General features: G+C 49.6%; 1 protein-coding gene across 2 annotated transcripts in view; it reads left to right on the top strand.

The window, feature by feature from the left end:
* Positions 1-24,579, top strand: part of SLC39A14 (solute carrier family 39 member 14) — a 67,527-nt gene that overhangs the window by 30,497 nt on the left and 12,451 nt on the right. The window contains exons 2-4 of one of the 2 annotated variants that reach the window (XM_045286623.1): positions 20,181-20,459; positions 22,486-22,672; positions 23,427-23,596. In XM_045286623.1, the coding sequence (XP_045142558.1) occupies positions 20,196-20,459; positions 22,486-22,672; positions 23,427-23,596 (621 nt within the window). In that variant the 5' untranslated portion in view covers positions 20,181-20,195. The remainder of the gene's footprint in view (positions 1-20,180; positions 20,460-22,485; positions 22,673-23,426; positions 23,597-24,579) is intronic. The other variant, XM_004707595.2, reaches the window with a different exon arrangement.

The raw sequence follows: 24,579 nt of genomic DNA, 5'->3' as shown, positions 1-24,579 counted from the left end.
GGATTAGATTGGCTGTGTTCCCCATGGCTCCTTGCAGCCTCTGAGGGCCACGGATTGCTCTGCTCCCCCGGCCCTCACGCTCAAGGTAATCCTGTGGTTTGTTCCGCTTGTCCCAGCGTGTGTTCACGGCGCCGCTCTCTCTAGCGCATGCACTGCGGTCTGTGATAAACAAGACTCCATCCTACCGGGCAGAAGACAGAGAACCAACTTCCCAGACATCCTTGCAGCACAGTTTCCCGTGAGCATCAGGATCAGCCAGGGGGCTGGCCTTGGTCGAGCCTGGGGAGTGTAACGACCTCGCAGGAAGGGCTGGAGGAGAGACAGCTGAGTTCACCCCAAAGGCTCCGTGGGCCAGTACTGGGCGGCATCATGGTGGGGCGGGCAGAGACTGTGCCTGGCTTCCTGCTGGTGATGGGGCAGCCACTCCTTGGCAGGACAGTTCTGTAGTAGTTCTCGGAAGCTCAGCCTCGACACTCTTTTTCCGACTCTTTAGAGGACAATCCCACCCACCGTCGAGTCAGTTCTGACTCAGGGCGAGCTGCTCGTGAGGGTTCTGAGGCTGTAACCGTGTGAGGGAGCAGGCGCCTCATCTTACTCTGGCCGAGCAGCTGGTGGGCTTGACTCACCAACCTCGTGCTTCTCAGGCCGTCGCCTCACCCTCCGCACCACCAGGGCGCTTGAAGCCACCTAACAGCCAGTACAAAATTCCTTTCTTCTTCTCGCTATCTTGTTAAAATCATTTTATTGGGGGCTCTTGTAGCTCTTATAACATTCCATAAATCAAGTGTATCAAAATGGATACATATTGATTTAAAAATTGTATCAAAAGATGGATACATATACCTATGTGTACATATGTTGCCATCATCATTTTCTAAACATTTACTTTCGAATTGAGCCCTTGGAATCAGCTCCTCTTTTTTCCCTCCCTCCTCGCCTCCCTTCTTCTTCTGATGCCTACCTGAACCCGATGGATACCTGCGCTTGTCATAGTTCTTGTGAGTGAGTGGTTGAATTGTTTGCGTTCGCTGCCTGGTGAGGGTGGGTGCTAGGTGTAGCCTCTACTTCTTCCACCCCTGGCATCCTTCCTGGTTCACAGCCAGTGGGCAATAAATGTTTGTTGGTTGAGAGAACTCTCTTGGACTGGGTTTTAACAGTCTGGTGGGTATAGCTAACTCGTTCAATAAATGTAGGTGGAACCCATTAAGCACTTGTCTGCTCACAGAAAGGTTGGCAGTTTGAACCTACGAGCTGCTCTTTGGGAGCAAGGTCTAGCAGTATGCTTCCATAAAGGTTTTATGAAGCATGGAAAACAAATGGAATGATTCACAAAATCATGATTGGCGGCAATTCATCACAGGTGACACAACAGAAGTGTGAGAGAGACTGGGATTGGCAGGTAGAAAAGTTGACGGGATTGTTCCCGGGGCCCTCTGACCTTTGTGGTTGGGGCATGGCTCCTAACCCTACCACCCCAGTACCCTAACTCCCATTAGGGGACCACCTAGGCTAGTTCATGAGAGGGTAAGACTGCCCCTGGTTGGGGTCACTGCAGACAGGCCCCCACTGCAGACCTTTTCACGGTGCTGGTCGATGGTCAGAAAGCACTTGATGGAGGCTGAATCCAAGTGGAGGTGTAAAACAGCACTCAGAGCCTTCTGCAAACCTCCTGTTCAGAATTTAAGCTCTGATGGAGTAGTTTGAGGCCAGTGCTAAGTGGTCAGTCTAACACTTCAAGGACGATGGAGTTGAGCTGCCCAGTGAGCAGAGAGAGGACTCTAGTCCAGGTGAGTAGATGTTCTTGAGAAGTCAATAGACGGAGAGGACTTGGGAGGAAGCGACTCTGTTCTCTCTCATCAGAGCACCCTTGAGAGGTTGCTGGGAAGTCGGACTCCACTTTGCACCCAGGTCTGCCTGACTGCAGAACCCATGACGAGCCACTCGATCATACTTCTTCAAACATTTCTTTTAGCCTGCATGAACAAGTTGGGGAGCTTTGCTGAAGCGGGTGATGTAAGTGGTGAATGCAGATCACAAGCTCCCGAAGCCACACACTGTGACAGACAAGAGCCAACTGATGGGGACAGCAGGTCAGGATGTGGCAAGAAGTGTCTGGGAAATGTTGTCGGATGGATGATGAGATCGAAGTGGCTCTTGGCCCATCTGGACATTGGTGGGAAGGGGGCCCTGGGCTCCTTTCCTGCTCACTACCTAACGCCGGGGTTTGGGAACCCCTCTGCTTAGTCCAGTCCAGCCTGGAGCTGGGAGCTGGGCACCGTCCCTCCCCCTGCTGCCTCCCGCCCTGTGGGCCTGGCTCTCATGGCACTCAGTGCTCAGCATGGAGCTAAACAGCCCACCCCGCCTGCGTGTCTGAGCTGCCTCCACAGGCCCTGACCACCAGCCTCTGCCCTCCATAACCTCCTACCCACAGGCACCAACACACACCATGGGTGCCCGGTAAATATTGACAGGCAGCAGGCCACTGGTTTTGATTTTGTTCCCTGCTTCTGGGACACATAAAAAAAAATTTTTTTTAAGTCTTCCCACCCCACCAATCCCAGTAACGCATCTTTCATGGGGAGAGGAAGCTGGCTGCCGCCTGTAGGTGCCCACACCCCCGCTCCTGGCTGCCTGCCCTGTCTGTGGAAATCCAACGCCCTGGGTGGCCTTTGGCTGAGCCAAAGCTTGAGGCTAAGGTGTGCAGGAAGGAGAGAAGACAGTCTTACAGGGAGCTCTGGGGTGGGAGGGCAGGCGAGGCAGGAGAAAAAGGGGCCCGTTGAGTTCCTAAGCGGCTCGGGCAAGGTCAGAGCGCTGGCCCTTGGCCCAGGGTCCACACTATGGTGTTTGCACTTTACTTGGGTGGGGGTTTGGGCTTAGGAGAGTGTGTGGAGGACTGTGGCCTTGAGGACCGTGCTTATTTGCTGGGAGGGGAGGGCCGCAGAGAGGGGAAGGCTGGAGAGTTCTTTGAACTCCAGCCTGAGGGCAGCTTTGCTTGTTTCTGATCACATACACCGACCAGGCCTTACACAGCTGGCCGGCTCACGATTGTTTTACCGTGAATACTGGGCTTCTGATAATGAAGTATCTATAGAGCGCTTCGACCCCCCGAAAGAGTTACTGTCTTGGAACTCCATGGGGGAACTTCTGCCCTGGCCTTATAGGGTGGTGAGGAGTTGGAATTGCCTCGATGGCAGTGAGAGGTTTTTGTTTTATTTTGAGTCAGCAGTCTTTTTTATTTATGACTACTTTTGAGGGCTTTGGTTGATACGTAGAAAGTGCTTCCTAATTGTTTTAGGCAGGGTTTTCTAGAGAAACAAAACCAGGACTCTTATGATTTTATATATGTACAGCAAGAAGGACTATAAAAGCGAATTAGTCCACACAGCAGTACAAGGGTTCAGTTCAACTAGCTCTCGGGTCAGAGGGCATTCGAAATGTGACTGAGGAGGAACTAATTTCTTGGAGTGGAGTTGACCACGGGGACATGAAGCCCATGGGAGTGGAGCCTTTGGGATGTTCATTTGCTGATGGGGCACGACTCAAGCTAGGGAGAAACAGTTGCGAAAATCTGTAAATGATCAGATCTTGGAATGTGTGAAGTATGAAGCTAGGAAAATTGTAAGTGGACAAAAATGAAGTAAAATGCACCGAGATTGATAACCTAGGTATTAGTGAGCTCAAGTGGACCAATATTGGCCATTCTGAATCAGAAAATCATATGATTGACAGTATCAGGGCTAGCATGACATTCATTACTAAAAAGGACATTGCAAAACCAATCATGAAGTACAATGCTGTCTATGATAGGATTATAGCTATCTACCTTCATGTAAATGGCATCAATACAACTATCATAAAAACGTATGCGCCAACCTCAAAAGCTAGTGATGAAGAAATGGAAGAATTCTAACAATTCAGTCTGAAATTGATCAAACAGGCAATCAAGATGCATTGATAAATGTGGGTGACTGAAATGCAAGAGTGGGAAACAAAGAAGAAGACACAGTAGTTGGAAATATGGACTTGGTGATAGACATGAAGTTGGAGATGGCGTGATAGAACTTTGCAAGACCAGCGGCTTCTTTATAGCAAATACGTTTTCGACAAGACAAGAGGTGACTGACTATACACGTTGACTTCTCCAGATGGAATACGCAGAAATCAAATGGACTACACCTGTGGGCAGAGAGGCTGGAGAAACCAGGATCCCCAGTTAAAACTAGGCCAGGGGCTGACTGTGGGACAGACCAACAATTGCTCAGATGGAAGTTCAGGGTTAAACTGAAGAAAATTGAAACAAGTCCGAGAGAGCCCCAATATGACCGTGAGTCTATCCCATCTGAATTTCGAGAGCAGATTTGACACATTGAACCCTAGTGAAAATAGACCTGATGAGTTGTGTTAGAGCATCAAGAATATCACTCCTGAAAGAAGCACAAGCCATTGAAAAGACGAGAAGGAAAGAGCAGATCAGCATGCATGTCAGGAGGGGCTCAAACTTGCTCTTAATCACGGAGTGGCTGAAGCAGGTGGAAGAAGGGCTCAAGTAGAAAGTGTTTGGGAAATGATGATGGCAACATAGGTACAAATCTGCTTGATACAATTGATGTATGGAATGTTATTGTTATACGACTTGCAATGATTTTTTTTAAGAAAGAGAAGTTCAAAGGGCAGCTTGAGAAAACAAATCCAAATATAATGAAATGTGCAAAACCCTAAAATTGGACAACCAAAACGGAAGGCCACTCTCAGGATATCTTAAAATGAAAGAACTCAAGAAAAACATTCAATCCTTGAGTTGCAATATTGGAAGAGTCTATTGGCTAACTATTGAATGGTGCAGGAAGTCTCAGAAGACGTTGTACAGAGTCACTGTACTAAAAAGAGCTAGTCAACATGGCACCATTTCAGGAGGTAGCATCCGAGCAAGGACCAATGGTGCTAAAGGAAAAAGTTCAAGCTGCACTGAAAGCATTAGCCCAATGCTAGAATCCAGGAACTGACAATACCAATGGGAATGTTTCAACAAGCTGTGGAAACAGCCTTCACTATAGATTACAGCTCAATGTGGAGAAGACCCAAATCCTCACCAATGAGTCACATCATGGTAGACGGCGCACAGGTTGATCTTGTGAAGGATGTTATCGTGCTTGAATCCACGAGCAGTCATGTGATCCTGGATGCATTGTGTTGGGTAACTCTGCTTCACGAGACCTCTTTCAATCATTGAAAAGAAGGATGTTACTGTGAGGACTCAAGTGTGCGATTGTCTCATATGCATGATGTGAACGTTGGACCTTGCATCAAGAAGACCAAAGAAGAATACATGCATTTGGACTGTGCTGGAGAAGAATATGTAAAATACCACGGACTGCTGAAAGAACAAAGCGATCTGTATTGGGAGCAGTTCAGCCAGTGCTTTTAGAGGCAAGGATGGAGAGACTTCGTCATACAAACTTCTTCGGACGCGCTGTAGGGAGACACCAGTCTCTGGAGAAGGGCATCGTGTTTGGTAAAGTAGAGGGTCAGGGTAAAAAGATGAAGGCCCTCAAAGAGATGGATTGACGCTGAGCTCAAGCATCGGGACACTTGTGAGGATGGTGCAAGACCGGCCGTGTGTCAGCCTCTTGTGCACAGGGTCGCCAAGGGTTGGAGCTGGCTCGATGGCACCCCACAGCAACCACAGCAAACGTTTCCTGGGATGTGGCAGAAGAAACAGAAGCCGCCAGAAAATGAAAGGAACTCTTGGGCTTTAAATAAATGTGTTTGTCCCACGAGACATTATTTCCTTAAGGACCCCCACCCCAATAAGATGGAGATAATGAACCGTTTGTCATCTCTTTAATGACTTGTTTCTTGTTGATGCTTTACGATGAAATATGAGTCCATTCGCATGCTCATGAATAGTGTGGGTGCACAGTGCAGCAGCTGCTAACAGGGAGGCCATCCACTCGAACCACCAGCCACATCGCCCACTCCTGCGGGGGTTAGAGTCTTGGGAGCCCTCGAGGCAGCCCCGCTCTGCGTACAGAGGGGTCCCCTGAGTCAGAATCGCCTCCACCACACACACCCCTCAGACCATGGTGCCTGAGCGCTTTATTTTTGTTTCTCTACTAATTAGCTGTGTTTTATTGTCTTCTTTCTCTCTCTTTCCCTCCCTCCCTCCCTCCAGGAAGGGAGTGGGCTGTATTTTCTGGTTTCTTTCATGCTTGTGAATGTCTGCCTGTTGCTGCTATCAAAATAGGCATGAAACCACGGTGAGAGGGCACTTTCCTCCCCGCAGAATTATACTGACATTTTGCAGTCCCTTTTGAGCCCGAATGTGGCTATGGGGATGATGAATCTGAAATTTCTCCTCCTTGAAGAAAGGTTTTAGCCCTTGCCATAATAAGCTGATGTGGGGAAAAGAAGAGATGTTCTTCTGGGTGTCTGAAACATCCCTGTCAGTGCAGGGGCCTCACTAATGTCTCAGTGGTAAGCATTCTGCACCTGGGGTGGGGTGGGGTGTTGCTGGGGGTGGTAGTGGTGGGGGGATGTGGTGGTGGGGGGTGTGTGTTAGACAAGGCACTGTCCCGATCTTAGATTTTGGTTTTCCTTCCCTTCCCAGGATAACCTGGTATTATTTATCTCTGAAGAGCTTTCTTACTCCATTTCTAAATGGTCTGTGCTTCAGGTACACTCATTGTTCTTCATGTTGGTCTGTTTGTCTTCTCACCGTTGGCCGTGCCTTTTCCAGGCAGTCCCTGAGATATTACTGACCTTTGGTGTCGTGTAGCAGGTTACCAGTTGGGCTGCGAGCCTCGAGGTCACCAGTTCTAAACCCCCAGAGGGGGGAAAGAGAGAGCTTTCTCTTCCCATAGTCATTTGCAGCCTCAGGACCCACAGGGGCAGTTAGTTCTCCCCTGCCCTGTGGGGCTCCTATGAGTCAGAATTGACTTGATGGTAGGGAATGTGTGTGTTGTGTGTGTGTGTGTGTGTGTGTGTGTTGTGTGTGTGTGTCTTCCATCTCTCCCCCACTGTGGACGGGAATCCCAGCTCCTGGGTCTGTGGTTGTGTTCCTGTTTGAACGTGGGTTTTCCTTTCTTATGCGAGGGAAGCCAGAGCCGTCTTGAGTTGTCCCAAATCTGCTGTGAGGAGCACAGAAGGGGGAGGGCAGAGAGAGGAGCCGATGCTCCCGGCAGCTCTCCAAGGAGTCGAGGAACCTGAGGCTGCAAAGATCTTCCTCCCGGCAGAGCCCGGAATCTAGACTCCCAGCCCCTCGAGTCTGAGTGCCCACTGGTGGGGTGTGTTACAGGAGCGCTAAGACACCGAGGCCGCCTGCCTCTGGTGTTGGCTTCCCCGCAGAATCTGTGCTTCTCTGTTGGTTGTTATTTCTTCGGCGATCCTCTTGGGGTCTTCTGGTTTTTGTTTTTCAGTACGTCCCGAATCCTCTTTCAACTCGCTTTGTTGCCGGGCCTCATCTGGCGCTCTTGGTGCATTTGTGCCTCCATCCATCCCTTGCACAGCGCGAAGCCATTGTGAGGAACCGCTTTTGCCCGGACCGGTTGGCATCTGCCTTTGGCCCGGTTGCTTTCTTCTAGTGACTGCTTCCTGTGCATCCTGGGCTCTGAAGGTTCACATGTTCTGTGGGCTCGAAAGAGAGAAAGGAGCTTTCTTTCCAACCCCCACCCCCACCCCCAGTACAATAGGGTTGGGTATTTATGACTTGTTTTCTGTAGCCTGAAGGAAGTTGGGGGTGGGGCTAGGTGGGGAGATGGCTCTGTCCGCTCTTCTGGAATTTTGTTCAAGGTCCTGTATCATGGCTTAGCCACTCCCATGGGGAGTGTATTCCATTTCTGCTACGGGGAGGAAATCTCCTTGGAACTGAATAATAAAGGCAAAAACCGCAGTCTTCTGAGTGAGCTGTAGTAGAACTTATCCTGGGGGTTTGGGAGACTAAATCTTTAGGGGAGTAGAAAGCCTCATCCTTCTCCCACAGAGTGGCTGGTGGTGTTAAACTGCCGACCTTGTGGCTCAGAGCCCCAAACCTAGCCTACTCTGCCACCAGGAATTGGCTTACTTCCTCCATTTGGTGTGTTGCCCCGGTGCCCTTGCATCCCTCAGAGGGAATCGGCCCATTGTTCCCTCAGTCTGTCCATCAGCCTTTCCCAGCTCCTCCACTGAAGAGAAGGAAGTCCGGGCAGCTTGAGGACCCCTGGGCCACACTAGTTACCAGTTGGGCAGCTAACTTCGAGGCCAGCAGTCCGAAACCACTAGCCGTGAGTCAGAACTGACTGACGGCAGCGAGCTTTGTTTGCTTTTGTTTGTCCCCTTTCCCTAGACTTGGAGATATCCCTCAGAATCCCCCCCTTTCTGTGCTGGAGCCCTGGTGGTGTCGTCGTAACAGCAAGGTCCCCAGTTTGAAACCCCCAGCTGCTCCGTGGGAGAAAGAAAGGGCTTTCTACTCCCGTAAAGAGTTACGGCATCAGAAACCCCAAGGGGCAGTCGTGCGCTGCGCTGTGGAGTGCCTTACGAGTTGGAATGGGCTCCTTGGCCGTGAGTGGGTGAGTGGCTCTCTGGTCACTGTGGGGGCTCTGCCAAGGGGAGGCAGTTCATCATTTTTCTTCCTTGACCTCTGTTTTTTGACGTTCCTGTGTTCCATACAAGAGTCCTGGTGGCACTATTGGGTAAGTGTTGGCCTGCTAACCACAAGGCCGAGAGTTCAAACCCACCAGACACTCGAGAGAAAGACTTCTGCTTTGGGGGGACAGATCGATAGCCTCAGGAACCCTTATACAGGGTCGCTGTGGCTGTAGCTTTGTTTATATTGGGTTACGCACTTTTCTTTGTTTGGCTGCTGTGGGTGCAATTTATTTTATTTATTTTTGCCTGCTTTCGACTATACTTTGCTAGTGCCACCGCAAAGAAAACACAAACTTAGGTACTCTTTCATTTCTTAAATAATAATGCCTCAGCATACTCTATCTTCTTTAATACTCATAAAGCTCTATGGATCCATTTGCCCCTTTTCAAACTGAAGGAAATTGGCTTAATGGATGAGTGACTCGTGGGGGCCTGCCCCCACATTGTTTTCTAACTCCCAAATAAGCTGTCATTCGTGCTTCAGACGGGCCGCCAGCCCTTCCCTGATTGCAAAAGGCAGACCAGGCTTTGGATTCCCGAGCTGACCTTTGCCTTCTACCCAGAGGTGTAGGCTTCTCTGGAAGTGTCCAGTTATTGATTTATTATTGTTTTTTATTCTCCTCCCCTCACGGGAAGGCCCCTGGGTGGCACAAAGGGTATGTACTCACCTAAAGCTTGGCAGTTCAAACCCAACCAGGGGTGGGGTGGAAGACGGGCCTGTTGACGCACAAAGATTACAGGCACAGAAACCTCAGGGAGCCTTTAGATACAAGCTTCTGGGTGTTGGAATCAACATCCATTTTGGGGTTTTTCGTCCTCCTGAAATGGAGAGCCAGTGAAAACGAGGCAGGCCCTCCAGGAAAGGGGTTGACGCAGTGGCTGCAACTATGGGCCGAAACCCAGCCATGGGCGGGAGGGTGCTGCAGGACCAGGTTGCGTTTCATTCCGCTGTATGCAGGGCGTCCAGGAGTCGCGCCTGACAACAGCCGCCCAAGCCCACTGACACTGAGTCAGTTCTGACTCACAGTGAGCCTCTTGCTCTTTCCAAAGCCGGAAATATTGATGGGAAACAGAAAGCCTCCTCTTTCTCCCAAGGATTTGGGAGGTTTGAACGGCTGGTGGGTTTGAACGGCTGGTCTTGGGGTTAGCAGCCTAACTCGTAACCCACTGTGCTACCAGGGCTGGAGGCTCAGAAACGTCGGTAATCCTTTAACCCACGAAGAGCTGCTGCCTTTTGTGAAGCCACCAGCAGATGACCTTGAGCTGCACGATCGATTTCTTTTTGCTGAGAGATCAGATTCTTAGAACGGGGGTTGGGGGATGAGACCCTGGAGAAAGACTCCATTAAGGTCTTCTGCAGAAATGAGCCCCAAGAGAGCGGTGGGGCTGCTTAGGAGGGCTGTTGGGTTTCACCACGCTGGATGATCCTGGCCTCTCAGAAGCTTGGCCTGGTTTGTGCTCATCAGACTAGTATCAGGGTAGGGGGGTCTCCCATCTAATCCCTTCTTAGACAGACATGCCCAGGAAGAGAAAGACTGATGCCACCTGAGTTCCCTAAGGAACCTGGAAATGCAGAAATCAAGGATTTTCCACAAAGAGGGTAGAAAGCAAGCCTTCCCCTAGAGCAGCGGTTCTCAGCCTGTGGGTCGGGACCCCTTTGGGGGTCAAATGACCCTTTCACAGGGGTCGGCCTGATTCGTAACAGTTGCAAAATGACAGTGATGAAGTAGCAAGGAAAATAATTTTATGAATGGGGGGTCACTACAACATGAGGAACTGTATGAAAGGGTCTCCGCACCAGGAAGGTTGAGAACCACTGCCCTCTAGTCACTTCCTGGATTTTTACTTCTAATTTCCTGAACTCGGAGAAAATAATTTCAATTTTCTACAGCTGTCCACTTCGGGTATTTGTGTGACAACAGCACTAGGTAGTGGAAGACACCAACGTTGTCTCTTGTGCACTCGATCTTATCTTCCCCGTCTCGTTCCTCAGTCCAGAGGAATGTGGCAGCGGTGGGCCGACTGGTCGGCTGATGGGGCTGGAAGGGGTGTTCCTTGTTCTGCTCAGGGAGTGTCCAGCAGTCACAGAGCAGAGGAGGGCGCAGAGATCTAAGACAGTATGAGACAGCAAGCCCTCCGAGCACCATTCTACTCTCACACACATGGTTCACCATGAGTCAGAGTCAACTGAAGGCAGTTGGCAATTGGTAGGAGGGGGGAAAATATATTGTTGGTTGGGTAGAGAAAAAGGAGTGTGTGTTAAATACATAGAACAAAAATTCTGCTTCTAAAAGGAGATATTTCTGGACACAGTTAAGATTGAGTAAACCAAAAGCCTAACCCACTGCCATTGAGTTGATTCCAACTCATAAGGGCTCTACATAGGGTATCCAAAGCTTTGTACATCTTTATGAGAGCACATAGTCTCATCTTTCTCACAGGGAGCAGCTGGTGGGTTTGAACCACCAACCTTGCAGTTAGCAGTCCAATGCTTACTCAAAAATCAAATAATCCAAACTCACGGCCATCAAGTCCATTCCGACTCATTGTTCTTTGTTGCTGTAGTTGGTTCCAACCCAGAGCGAACAGAATGAAATATTGCCCCACTGCCCTGCCCTGCGCCATCCTCATAGTGATGCCGTGCCTGAGCCTCTCGTTCAGCCACTGTCAATCCACCCCACTGAGGGCCTTCCTCCTCTGCACTGCCCCTCCACTGCACACCGTCCTTCTCCAGGGACTGGTCTCTCCGGACAACATATCCAAAGTAAGCAAGACGAAGTCTCACCATCCTTGCCTCTAAGGCAGTGGTTCTCAACCTGTGGGTCGAGACCCCCTTGGGGGTCGAATGACCCTTTCAAACACATATTTCCGATGGTTTTAGGAACTGACACACCACTTCTCTATCCGTCTCCAGGTGGGTCTGCCCACCTACGAGTACCCAGCTGTGTGAAGACCGTTACCCATGCTACACCATGCTCCAAGACAAAATTTCATTTATGTGTCATTAGAAACAAATACTTCACAATATATCGTTTCGTGATGAAGCACTATGCTTTCATTATGTTCAATTTTTAACAATGAAAATACATCCGGCACGCTAGATATTTACGTGACGATTCGTAACAGTAGCAAAATGACAGTTATGAAGTAGCAACAAAAATAATGTTATGGTTGGGGATCACCACCACATGAGGGACTGCATTAAAGGGTCACAGCATGAGGAAGGTTGAGAACCACTGGGCTAAGGAGTACTCTGGCCTTGTTTCTTCCAACACATGAGCTTGCCCTTTGAACAGTCCATGGGATTGTCGGTATTCTTCTCCAGCACTGGAATTCAAACATCTCAGTTCTTTCTAGGTCTTTCTTATTCACTGTCCAATTTTCACATGCACAGGAGGCAGCTGGAAATACCATGGTTTGGGCCAGACGCAGCTTAGTCCTCAAAGTAACATCCTTGCTTTTCAGTACCTTAAAGAGGTCTTGGGCAGCAGATTTATCTAATGCAAGAGATCTTCTGAGCTCTTGACTGCTGTTTCCATGAGCATTGTGGATTCAAGCAAGACAACATTTTCGACCACTTCAACCTTCGCTCCATTTTCCCTGATGTTACCTACTGGTCCAGTGGTGAGGATTTTGGTCTCCTTTCCATTGAGTTGTCATCCATACGGGCGGCTGCAGTCCTTGATCTTCATCCCCAAGGGCTTCAAGTCCTCCTCACGTCCATCCAGCAAGGTTGTGCCATCTGCATACAGGCTGTTAACAAACCTCCCTCCAATCCTGATGCCACAGTTTCTTGCTCGGCATACAGATTGAATAACTATGGTGAGAGGATGGTTTTGAACTATAAGCCAGATGGTTCCAGAAGGAGAGTGCTGAAAACTTTTGGCCTCTCCGCGACCCTATAAAATAGATTCAAACTGCCCTGGTGGTTTTCTGAGGTTATAAATCTTTGTAGGAGCAGAAAGCCTCATCTTTCTCCTGTGGAGCCACTGGTGAATTTGAACTGCTGACTTTGTAGTTAGAGCAGCATCCTTGCTAGCCTGAAGGCTTCCAAGATTATTTGTTTGTCTGGTGGTTCATGATGTATTTGCTATTCTTTTTATCAACACCATAATTCAGAGCAACTGTTCTTTTCCCCCCAACATTTTATTGCGGACTCCTGTAGCTCTTATAACAATCCATATATCAATTGTATCAAGCACATTTGTACATATGTTGCCATTATTATTTTCTAGACATTTATTTTCTATTGAACCCTTGGTATTGACTCCTCTCCCCCACCCCCACCAACAGTTCTTTTATAAAAAAATTTATAATCATTTTATTGGGAGCTCTTACACATATTGTAACAATCCATAATTCAATTAGATCAAGCATTATTGTACACTGGCTGCCACCACCATTTTCAAAACATTTTATTCTTGCACTCTTTAATATCAGTTCCCCTTTATCCCCGACCCCCGGAAATAAATAAATAAATACACACACACACACACACACACACACACACACACACTGTATCCAATGCGTCTGTTCACCTACAATTCTGTTATTGATTGCCATCCAGTGGGGTTATACAGCCATCATTTAGCACATCAGTTCTTCGTTCTTCATTTGTCACATACATATGTACTGATTGAAATTACCATGGCACAGGTCAGGGACAGCTTAGTCCTTGAAGTGATCTCTTTGTGTTTTGGGGTTTTTTTTAAACACTTTTAAGAGGTCTTCTGCAGCATTTTTGTCCAATGCGATACATCATTTGATTTCTTGACTGCTGTTTCCATGAGCATTGATTGTGGATCCAAGTTAAATGAAGTCCTGACAACTTACAACTGCCATCTTTTCTCTGTTTATCATGATGGCATTTGTTGGTGCAGTTGTGAGGGCTGTGTTTTTCTGTGTTTGATGCTGCAATCCGTATTGACCTTTGATCTTCATCAACAAGGGCTTCGAGGTCTCTTGGCAAGCAAGTTTGTATCATCTGCATGTTGCAGGTTGTTCATGAGTCTTCCTTCAATTCTGATCCCTATTCTTCATATAGTCCAGCCTCTTGGATTATTTGTTCGGCATACAGATTGAGTAAGTGTGATGAATGGATACAACCCTGACAGCTTCTCCTGATTTCAAGCCATGCGGTATCTCTGTTCTGTTCAAACAATGGATTTTTGGTCTATGTGCAAGGTCTGCATTGGACATTGTTAAAAGTGTTCTGGAATTCTCATTCTTTGCATTGTTAGCCATGATTTCCTGTAACCCACACAGTTGAATGTCTTTTCACAGACAATGGAACAAGTAAACATCTTCTTTTGCTGTTTTCCTGTTTCAGCCAAGCTCCCTCCGAGGTCCGCAATCATGTCCTTTGTCCCATGTCGGAGTTCTGGCAGTTCCCTGTGTAGGAACTACTACCACCGGTTTTGAATATCTTCAGGATAATTTTACTTGTATGCCATGTGAGTGATGTTCAATCATTTTTGTGTTCTGTTGGGTCAACTTGCATTAGAATGTACACAAAGGTGGGTCTCTTCAAATCAGTTGGCCAGGTAACTGTTTTCCAAATCTCTTGGCATAGATGCATCAGGCCTTCCAGTTGGCTTCTGTTCATTGACCCATCTCGGTTGTCCATTCATTCTCAGAGCCTTCTTTCACCAATGCTTTCAGTGCAGCTTGGACTTCTTCCTTCAATACCATCAGTTCTTTGTCATATGCTGCCCCCTGAAATGCTTGAATGTTGGCCCGTTGTGGTAGGTACAGTGACTCTGTGTTCTTTCCATCTTTTTGTCCTTGGCATCCTTCAATATTGTAACTCAAAGCTTAACTTTTGTTCCAGTTCTTTCAGCATGAGAAATGTGCTTCCCTTTTGTTTAACTCAACGTGTAAGTACATTTCGTGATAATTCATTGTCTTCTTGAGAGCTGCTTTTTGAAATTTTCTGTTCAGTTCTTTTACTTCATCATTTTTTACATTCACCTTATCTGCTCTATGCTCAAAAGCAAGTTTCAGAATCTCTTCTGATACCCAGTTTGGGCTTTCTTTTTCTGTCTTTTTATTGATTGTTTTCTCCACTTACGTCATCTCACAACTTGTCTGGTCATTAGCGTTTAGTGTGTCAACTATTTCCCTGAGTTGATCTTTAAATCTGGGTGGCATGTGCTCCCACGTGTCCTTTGGCTCTCCCCCAGGGTTTTCATTTTCTTCAGCTGCAGTCTGAATTTGCTTGTGAGCAATTGTGACATAGGTTCTCCAGTTGGCTCCCGGTTTTATTCCGACTGATCCCGAGCTATCCCATCCGTTGAAGTCACCAAGTCACTGCTGTTCAGTCTGTTTTGACCCATTGCCACCTATGGAACAGAGTAGAATGGCTCCATAGAGTTTCCAAGACTGCCTTATCTTTTTCCTGTGGAGCAGCAGGTGAGTTCGAACCACCAACCTTCTGGTTAGCAGCCCAGGGTTTAACCTCCAGTGTATCCCAAGCCAAAAAGCCCCAAACTCACTGCTGTTAAGTCTGGTCTGCCACATAGTGAGCATAGTTACCAGCTAAGTGGTTGACAAAAGGTATTTGCGGTGGGTAAGCCATTGGCCTTGCAAAATTCGATCCTGCGATCTTGGCTTGGCTTCCATCACCAAGGCCGCAAATTTTCTCCTACTACTGATTCCTCATTATTTCCAACATTTGCGTTCTACTGACCAGGAATTACCAATGCACTTTGATTGCCTGTTTGATCAGCTTCAGGCTGCCAAATTTGTCGGGCAATAAAGTCATTTACTTCTTTGAACTTGAGCCACGTGAACAAAGGGGTCAAGAGCTCAAGTTTCTCTGCAGGAGGAACGAGTTCCTCTGAGCCAGCAGCACACTCGAGCCTTTGTCTCGGTAGCTGTTGTCTTGCACTGTGTTGCCTGCTCTTCTTCATACTCCCAGGAGGTGTCCTCCCTTCATCTGAAGGCAGTTGGCTCAGCCACCTAGGACGATTGACATAGACAGACCTCCCCAGGCTCACCAGTTTCCATGGCCAGAATGGAATGGGACTTTTCCCTGTAGCCAGGGCCACCCGGCAGGGACTCCTGCTAACTGCCTGCTACTTCTCCTCACCACCCTAGCTGCGCTTAGAGCTATAGATTATTTCTTCCTCTCTTCTTTCTTTCCTTCAAAGAATCATTGGTCAACACCCACCCCCACCAAGAATAAATTGTTGAGAAAAAACCTGTCTGCGGGAGCATATGGTATATCTGCCAGGAGGCCAGCGTCCCACAGATCTCAAGTGACTTTAGCACCTGGAAGATCATCTCCTGGCTCGTTGGGGAGTGGGGTGCTTGTTTCAAGTGTTGAGCCAGGTGGGCATGCTCCCTCGGCTGTTTCTACCAACCTGATAAGGAAAGTGGTCCAGACTCATGAGCCTGGGCATCAGTGAGAACCACAGCTGCTCATTCAACAGAGGAACAGGCATCAGGGTGGGGGGTGGGGGCAGGGGAGGCACGGGTGTTGTTACTTCTAGGTGGCAAAGCTACTAACACTTGCCTTGCAGTTTCTCACAGTGGAAGTGTTTGTGTGGTTGTGTATTCTACAGTTCTTGAACTATGTCTGAATTAAAAATAATTGATTTGCACCAGTGATTCCACGGAAAGAACTCTGCAGTGAAGGCTGACTTCTAAGGCACTTGACATACTTGGGGTGTCCCTTGCATGCGTGGCCTTCAGTCTCGATCTTAAACCTGGATTTGGCACTTGTATCAGGATCCTGCATGATGCTCCCCTGCTTGGGACCGTGCAGGATCCGGATCGGCATGTGTCTGTCTCTCCACAGCCAGGACGGTAGCAAAGAGAGTCATTCCAGGCTTGGTTTCAGTGAATGAAAAGTCCGTTTCTGGTTTCCCTACGTGAACCCCACCCTCCTCATCCATGATGAAGATGACAGCTTTGTGCACAGCCCCAGTGAGTGCCAAACACTTAGTACCTACCGGCCGCTATTGGCAGGATCTCTTGGCCTCTCCTTTTCTAATCCAGGCAGACCTTATCCCCTTGAATTTGATAGCTTTACACAGTGGGTCATGGGATTTTTGAACAATGATGCTTTACTCATTTTTGCCTGAGATCCACGCTGCTGACCATAATTTAACATTTGTTTCCACTTGGAGATTAGAGAATTGTTAGTCTCAAAGCAACACTTTTCTCCATCACCATTTTTGCTGATGCCTGACCTATTAATTAGGAAGGAGAGTAGCTTATGTGTTGGGCTGTTAATCACAGCGTCGGTGGTTCAAACCCACCAGCCTTTCCACAGGAGAAAAGTGGGACTTTTTGTTCCTGTAAATATTTATAGCCCCAGAAACCTACACTGAGAGTTCTACTCTGTCCTATAGGGTCACTGTGAGTCATACTTAATGGTACCGAGAGTCCATCTATTTACACAACTCAAAGTATATTCTATTTAATAACCCCATGTTCTTTGTGTGCCCTGTGTTTGAAGCTCAGAGCTTGGAATGTCCTTGATAGGGGACTTATGTATGTGTTACAGGCCTAGAATTATCATTTTGGCAGAAAGTAACGTTAGTCACCAAGCTAACTGATAGTTTCCTTAGCAGCTTAGTGTTTGGGCTGAGAGTCAACGTGAGAGAGCCCTGCTAATTATACACCCTATGAGAATAGCTCAGTGTCGTTGAGTACTTGTATAGTTGAGGTGTTCCAAAGGCTTGTCATCCAGCTGCACAATAACCCAACAACGTTAAGTCCTCACAATAACCCATTGTGGTAGGTGCCAATTTTGTAGAGAAAACTGGAGAAAAGAGAGGCTCAGTAACTTATCTACATTCATTTCTCTGGTAAGCCAGCACCAAGCAATGAAAGCCAATTCTGTCAGACCATAAGCTGATCACTACTTGGGGCGATTAACCACTGAAAGATCACACAGATCATAAGTGGAAGAGCCAAGACTCAAACAAGCTGCCTGTTACCACTCTGCTGTAATGTCTCTCAAACAAGCCAAGGTCAGGGGTTGTGATCCCTCACCCTTCACTGCCAGGTGTCTGGTGATGGGACCCAGATTGCCTGGGGAGCGGTGGAAGGGACTGCAGGGATTGGGACCCCAGGGTCTGGTTTAGGGAGGATCATTTTCCCCTCTGAATGTTGAACTTACTGATTAAGTCCTCACTATGCTAAGGGAAGTCATTCACAAAAGCAGAATGGGCAGTCCTGTGGTGGTGGCGGCGGCCATCGGGTCGGCCCCCAGTCTTGGCAGCCTTCGGTATAATAGAAGGAAGCCTGACCTCATCCTGTGCCGCCTTCATGATGGTTACGAGGTCGGAGCCCTTTGTCCTGACCACTGTCGGTCCACCTCACTTACGGCCTCCCTGGCTTTCCCCATCTTCCACTTTTATCAACAGGATGGCCTTCTGTAGAGACTGGTCTTTCCTGGCGGCGTGCCCCCAGTCAGCCGAAGGCTTGCTGTCCTACCCTCTGAGGAACATTCTGTTTCTGTTTCTTCTAAGACTGATCCGTCTATTCTCTTGGCAGTTCCTAGTTAAACTTCATTTTTCCTGTGCGCCTCCTGGGTTCTTAACAATCATGCTAGAGGTCTTCCTGCTTTTTAAAGTTACCATTTCATCTGTGATTGAGATAGTTAAGGTTTATGGTACCAACCTGGCCGATAAACACATGTGGGATTAATAGAAGGGCGGAGAGATAAATGGCTCGGTGAGCCCCGCCTTTCTGGTGCTCTGGTCTCTTGTTCACTGCTGGTTGGACCAGGGTGCTGCTGCCTTAGCTGGCAAGCTCACTTCCTTCAAGATAACCCTGAGGGGAAGCCGCGTGGAGACCATGCCAGCGCTGAGATGCTTACACCGCCACTGGATTCAAGAACTCTACCCACTGGCCTGTGATCCTCCTGCATTCAGCATCATTGTGTGTGTTCGTGTGTTTGAGGAGGACTTTGTAGATCGGTGTCAGACCTATGGGCTACGTCGGACTTATGGGCTTGGACTGGACTGGGTTAGGGTGCTTTCTGATTGTACACTTACCCTGTATATAAAACTGTCGCTTATACCTATGAGTTTCTGTGGATTTGTTTCTCTAGTTTACCCAGACTCACACAGCGATTCTCATGTCTTACAGTTGTGTGATCTTCCATGAAATGGATGTGGTTCACGTGACCGTAACACATCTTTCTGTCCAGAACCTTTCTATTTTTGAGTTATATCTTTGACGATGAGTCAAAAACATTGCTACACAAGCATAGAAACTTTTCTTACCGACAAAGCCTGACCTGGGATGCTGTTGGGTTTTTGGGTGTATCCTCCATCTAAGGGTATACACTCTCTAAGGCGGTGTTCCCAGCCCTCTTAGCGCTCCCTCAGAGTTCTGCACAACTCCATGGACATCGCATCAAAGCAGCAGTGTTGGCATCTTTGAGAGGTGCAAATCACGTTCCTTTTCAGTGTTCTGTGAGTCGGGAACAGAAAAGAGGTCCGAAGGGGCAAGACGAGGGCTGTAGTGTGGGTGGGGTCCGACTGCTTAATGACCCTCGATGGCTCTGCGTGGAGGAACGCGTCGGGGCGGGAAGAACGCTTCAGCACCATTGGCCTTTTCCTCACGGAGGCCACTTGAAACTTCTCTTAAATGTCTTCATAACAAGCTCCCATGACCGTCCTACAATCCTCCAGAATATCTATCGGTATGGCCCCTGGGGAATCTCAAGAAACATTCACCATAACCCTCTGACCTGACCTCACTGCCTTGAGTTCAGTTGGTCCGACAGATTCCCTCCGAAGAAATCACCGTTTTGATTAGACCTTCTCTTTGGAAACCACCCTAATGAGATTAAGACAAGTGTATTACTGAGAGGCCGTCTTTGCAAACATCTCCCGGTCACAGAGACTTGTGAACACTTTGTTTGGAATACATCCGTGCACGCACGATCTGAACTATCTTAGCAATACATGTTGACTTTGCCCTTGTATGAGGGTAAATTCTAGAAGTACAATTGCTGTCACTAAAGTGAAAGATGTAAATATTGTCATTACTTAACTTTTCGAAAGAATCATTCCCTCTGCAGTTACCGGCAGTACTGTTTCTATTCCGTTGTTTATCTCAGCTCATGTTCCAGCCAGAGAACATCTGTTTTACTCTCCCAGCAAGCTTCCTACTGGCCTCATCTGTGTTGTATTCAGACGACTTATTGTCTGTCTGCCGGCGGCGGCACATTTCCCGAGTTTCTTTTGAAACTATAGCTGCAGGATGCCATGGTTTTGTTTTTGAAGCTTCATTTAGTCAAACCTGTTGAAATGGTTGTTTCATTATGTTTTTATTCTATCCTTGCAAAGAGGGGATTTTCCTCGAAAGCTGGGCAGAGGAGTAAGAGAAGGGATGCGTGTTTGCTTTGTTAGCAGTCAGACTCGGACACCCAGGGGGGTCTGAGTCTGCAGAAGAGGGGTGACTCTCTCCGAGGGGTGAGCCTCTCAAAGAACCTCCTGGGTCTGGAGGTTGGCCCCTGGTTGCTGCTGGCTGACGGGGGACAGAAGAGACAGGTTTTCCCGAAGCTCACCTCCACCTGGCTTGTCTCCTCTCAGGCTTCCTTGGTCACCATGAAGCCGCGGCACCTGCTCTTCCACGGCTGCCTCCTCTTGGCCCTGCTCGGCTCTTGGAGAACTGCTCCTGAGGCTCAAGCGCTGTCTGCGGGGGCACCGGCCATCAGTGCCGCCTCCTTCCTGCAGGACCTCATGCGTCGCTATGGTGAGGGGGACAGCCTTACCCTGCAGCAGCTGAAGGCCCTACTCAACCACCTGGACGTGGGTGTGGGCCGAGCGAACGTCACCCAGCCAGGGCCGGAGCAGAAGAACCTCTCCAGGGTAAGGGCCTGTCCCCGCCAGCGGCTCTGCCCAGCCCAGCCCCCGCCCTCTTGGAACTCAGCGACACCTCAGCAGTTTGAGATAAATGGCTTGTCGGGTTTCAGCTTCCAGCAACCCCCCTGTGACAGAGCAGAGCTGCCCCCCTCGGAGTGGTTTCTCAGCGGAAATGTTCACAGGGTCAGCCTGCCGAGCCTTCCTCCCACCGAGTCGTGAGCTGGGTACGAACTGCCAACCTTTCCCTCCACTGAGTGCTTCACTGTTGTGCCACCAGGGCTCCTGGGGGTGTAAGCTTGGGGCAGACAAACCAGGATAAGACAGCATGTAGGCCCATTTGTTTTCACCCCGTGTCGGAATTGGCCCAGCCTCCTCCTGAGCCCGTCAGGGTGTTTTGAAGTCCTTAGCAAAGGCTAGGAGTGAAGTGGGTGCTCAGCACCCCCAGACTTCCTCAGAACCTCTGGAAAGCTGTGGCTCCCTGGGCAGCTAGTGTTTCTAATACTGGATGCGCCCTTGACCAAGCAGTTTGAACACCACCCCAAGTGCAGGTGGGAACCTCACCATTTACACAGGGGAGGAGGATACCGAGGGCCCGGAGAGAGTGAGTTCCGGGCAGGACCAGAACTAGAACTCAGGTCTTCTGGCTCTCTGCTCTTTCTTCCACTCCATCACCTCAGCTATGCAGAGAAGGAGACTGTTGCAGCCAAGCATAAGTCAAGCAGCCAAGGCTTCATATATCTGCTTTGTTCTCTGTCCCGAGGGCTGGAGAAATAAAGCAACATGAGTCATGTCTATGGAGTTCACTGCTCAGCCAACAGAGAGCAGACATGAACGTGAAGTACCGAATGAATGCTGTGGGTGGGACAGTCACTGGACGATTCAGAAACAAGGGCGATGGTGTGAGCTGAAACCGGACCGAGTTGGGTGCCCCAGAGGGCGCTGCACCCTGGCTGCAGGTGCTTCCAGGGTGGGTCTCAGAGCCCCCCAGGGAAGCAGCAGTGCCTCGGGTCACCAGGAGGCTGGCCCTCAACTCTGCAGTCCCAGAGACTCCTTGTCAGCAGCCCAGAGGGATGGAGCTGAGAGACAGTAGCACTGCAGTATTTCACAGGCAGGCGGATCATTTACCGACTACCTCCCCAAGGGGACCGCATGCTCAGATACACTGGCCAGCCCACAGTGCAGTTGGGGTCCTTAGATCTTACTACCCTATCCTCAGAGGGGCCCTGGTGGCGTAGTGATTATGTGTGGGGCTGCAATTCGAAAGTTCAGCAGTTTATAACCACCAGCCTCTCCGAGGGAGAAAGACGGGGCTTTTACTCCTGTCAGCAGCTCCGGTCTCAGAAACTCACAGGAGGTGAGTTCTACCCTGCTCTGTAGGACTGCAATGAGTCAGAATGGATCTGATGGCAGTGAGGATAAGTGTCCTCTGTCAAGGCCCCTGAGCGGCTTAAAGGGTTTGCATTAGGCTGCGAACCTAAAGGTTGGCGGTTCAAATCCACCCAGCAGCACCGCGGAAGAAAGGCTTGGTGACGCAGTCACATAGTTCTTGCTCTCTGACACGGGGGTTGCCGTGCGGCGGCGGACTTAACACAGTGTGCCAAATGAACCCCTGCAAACACTGCACCTCCCCTTGTGGGATTTGACTGAATGGCACCACCGCTTCCAGGGAGCCCCAGCTCCCCCACAGATACCAGTCTTCTCGAGCTCTGGAGAAGTGTCTGGAAGCTCATATCTCCCAGGGCTACCTAATGTTCTGCCAGGGCAGCCAGATTCCATATGGTGACAATGCCTGGCACTTGATTGTTCCCCAAACTTCCCAGCCAACCCTTTGCATATGAGTCGACTGGCCTCTCACTCTACTTAGCAGATTTTCTAAGTTCAGGGGCTTCGTTGCTCTTTTCTGGAAACCTCCTTCCGTTCGGGAGTGCCAGAGTCCTCGTTCTCCTGGAAGGCTGAGTGCGGTGCTGCTGAGGGGCGAGCGATGGATTCTGAGAGGCACTTTATTCTCGCCGCCCCCTCCCCTTGGTTTCAGTGCTTCAGTTCTGGGGACCTCTTTGCGGCCCACAATCTTAGCAGCCAGTCACGGATCGGGAGCAGCGAGTTCCAGGAGTTCTGCCCCACCATCCTCCAGCAGCTGGACTCCAAGGCTTGCACCTCCGAGAAGCAGGAGAATGAGGAGAACGAGAAGACGGAGGAGGGGAAGCCAAGCACCCTGGAAGGTGAGTTGGGAGGGGAAGGAGGGGCCGGAGCGTCCTGCCTGGGCTCACACTGGCCACCCTGACTCTCTAAGCGAGCCAGGACCAGGGTGTCCACCCGGGAGGGAAGGGTCAGAGCAGTGACTACTCCCATTGTCTGCGCTCGCAAACCTGGGCCAGCTCGCGGCCAGACTCTTGGGCGGGCGGCAGTGCTGGCGAATGTTCCGAATGAGGGGCCTTTTGGACCAGCTATGTGAATGCTTTTTTTGTCCATTTCCCCATTTTTGGTTTTCATTAAACTCTAGAGGGGTCTGATATATTTGGGTGTTTTTAAAGGTGACCATTTAAGGCCCTGCTGAGGCTGCTCTCAGCCCCCTTTTTCCCTTCTCTCCGCCCACGAACCCTGGTTTGGGAGGGTCGCGATTCTTCAGGCCTGTGGTTGCCTTTCAGAAACCCCGTGGGACTGGTCCTAGCTGGTACTACTGGCTGGTACTGCCTGGGCTTGTAGTGCCTGCTGCTGTTGGTATTTAACACGGAAGGTACTTAACTATGCTCCCCCCTGTCTGTCCACCCACAAGGTCAGCTGCTTTGGGGAGCTGCTTTGACATGTTTGTCTCAGGCTTGTCCGCAGCGCCTAGCAGAAGGTGGAGTCCATCCGTAATCTGCCGGCGGGCTGGTGGATCGCCGGCTGATCTGGAGGGGGGCACGCCCAGGCTGGCCTTGGGGGTGCTCCTGCCCGCGGTAATGGAGGCCCTCGTCTGTTTCTGTTCCTCCGCAGTGTGGGGCTTTGGGTTCCTCAGTGTGTCACTGATTAACCTGGCCTCTCTCCTGGGAGTCCTCGTCCTGCCCTGCACCGAGAAAGCGTTTTTCAGCCGCGTGCTGACTTACTTCATCGCCCTGTCCATTGGAACACTGCTCTCTAACGCGCTCTTCCAGCTCATCCCAGAGGTGCAGTAGACCGGAAACACGCCACCAACCCCCCCCCTGCCCACCCTCTTTTCCTCTTGGGCATCGCAGCTGCGCCTTCTTCTGCTGCCGCTTCCCTGCGTTCTCAAGCACCCAACTGCCACCTGAGAAATTCGTGTATCTTGCACATCTGCACATACACAATCGACCTCTACCTGTGCAGCTCAGGGGTCTTCTCTCACTCCTTGGGGTACACAGACTAGCCTCGGGCCTCTTCAGGTGGGATCAGATGCAAGGCTCTTTAGCATTGGCCCACACCCTGGGGTGGGGGCTTCCCAGCCTCCCTCCCTCCCTCCATGCCTTCCTGAGCACCATTTGGAGGGCTCGGGAGGAATGTGGCCGCTCCTGGACCCTCTGCATATGCTCGGGTGCCACCCAGCCCCTCTGATCTCCCTAGAAACCCATGCAGAGGTCAAGTGCAGCTGCCAAAGGCTTGCCAGCTGATGGTGATTGTGAAGTGTTAAGAGATCCTTTTTAAAAAGACAGAAAACAAGCCCTCAGTTGATTTTGTAGAAGGCCACACCCCAAGCAAAGACGGTAACGTTTCCACTCAGTAAAATGTAAAACGTGAACTGCCTTCACCCCTTGCATCCTCACCTGCCCTGATGAGGACGGGCTTCCTGGTACCCCTGGCTTGACTGTCAGAAAGGTTTGCTAATTTCGTTCCCCAGTTGTCGTCACCGAGGAGCTATACAAATAAGACCCAAGCTGACAGCCTGCCTCTTTGGCTCAGCCAAGGGCCACAGATAGGACTTCAGCCTCTTTGGGAAGGGGTGGGGGCCACAGGTCTTAGAGAAGACTCACGCCCAGAAGTTACAGTGACCAGATTTTAACATTGGCAAAGTGGGACACCGTTGATAAAACTCCTATCCTGGCGAAATAGCCACATGGCAGCCGAAAACCGTATACCCTAGCTTGTCGTGCATTCTTTCCAAAAATCGGGACTTTTTAAAAATGCCGCAGGA

Source organism: Echinops telfairi, unplaced genomic scaffold, assembly GCF_000313985.2.
Source record: "Echinops telfairi isolate 266 unplaced genomic scaffold, ASM31398v2 ScPeMD7_9;HRSCAF=40, whole genome shotgun sequence".
Classification (NCBI taxonomy): Eukaryota; Metazoa; Chordata; class Mammalia; order Afrosoricida; family Tenrecidae; genus Echinops; species Echinops telfairi.
Note: the sequence above shows the minus strand (reverse complement) of the source record. Positions and strands in the feature narration are given on the sequence as shown.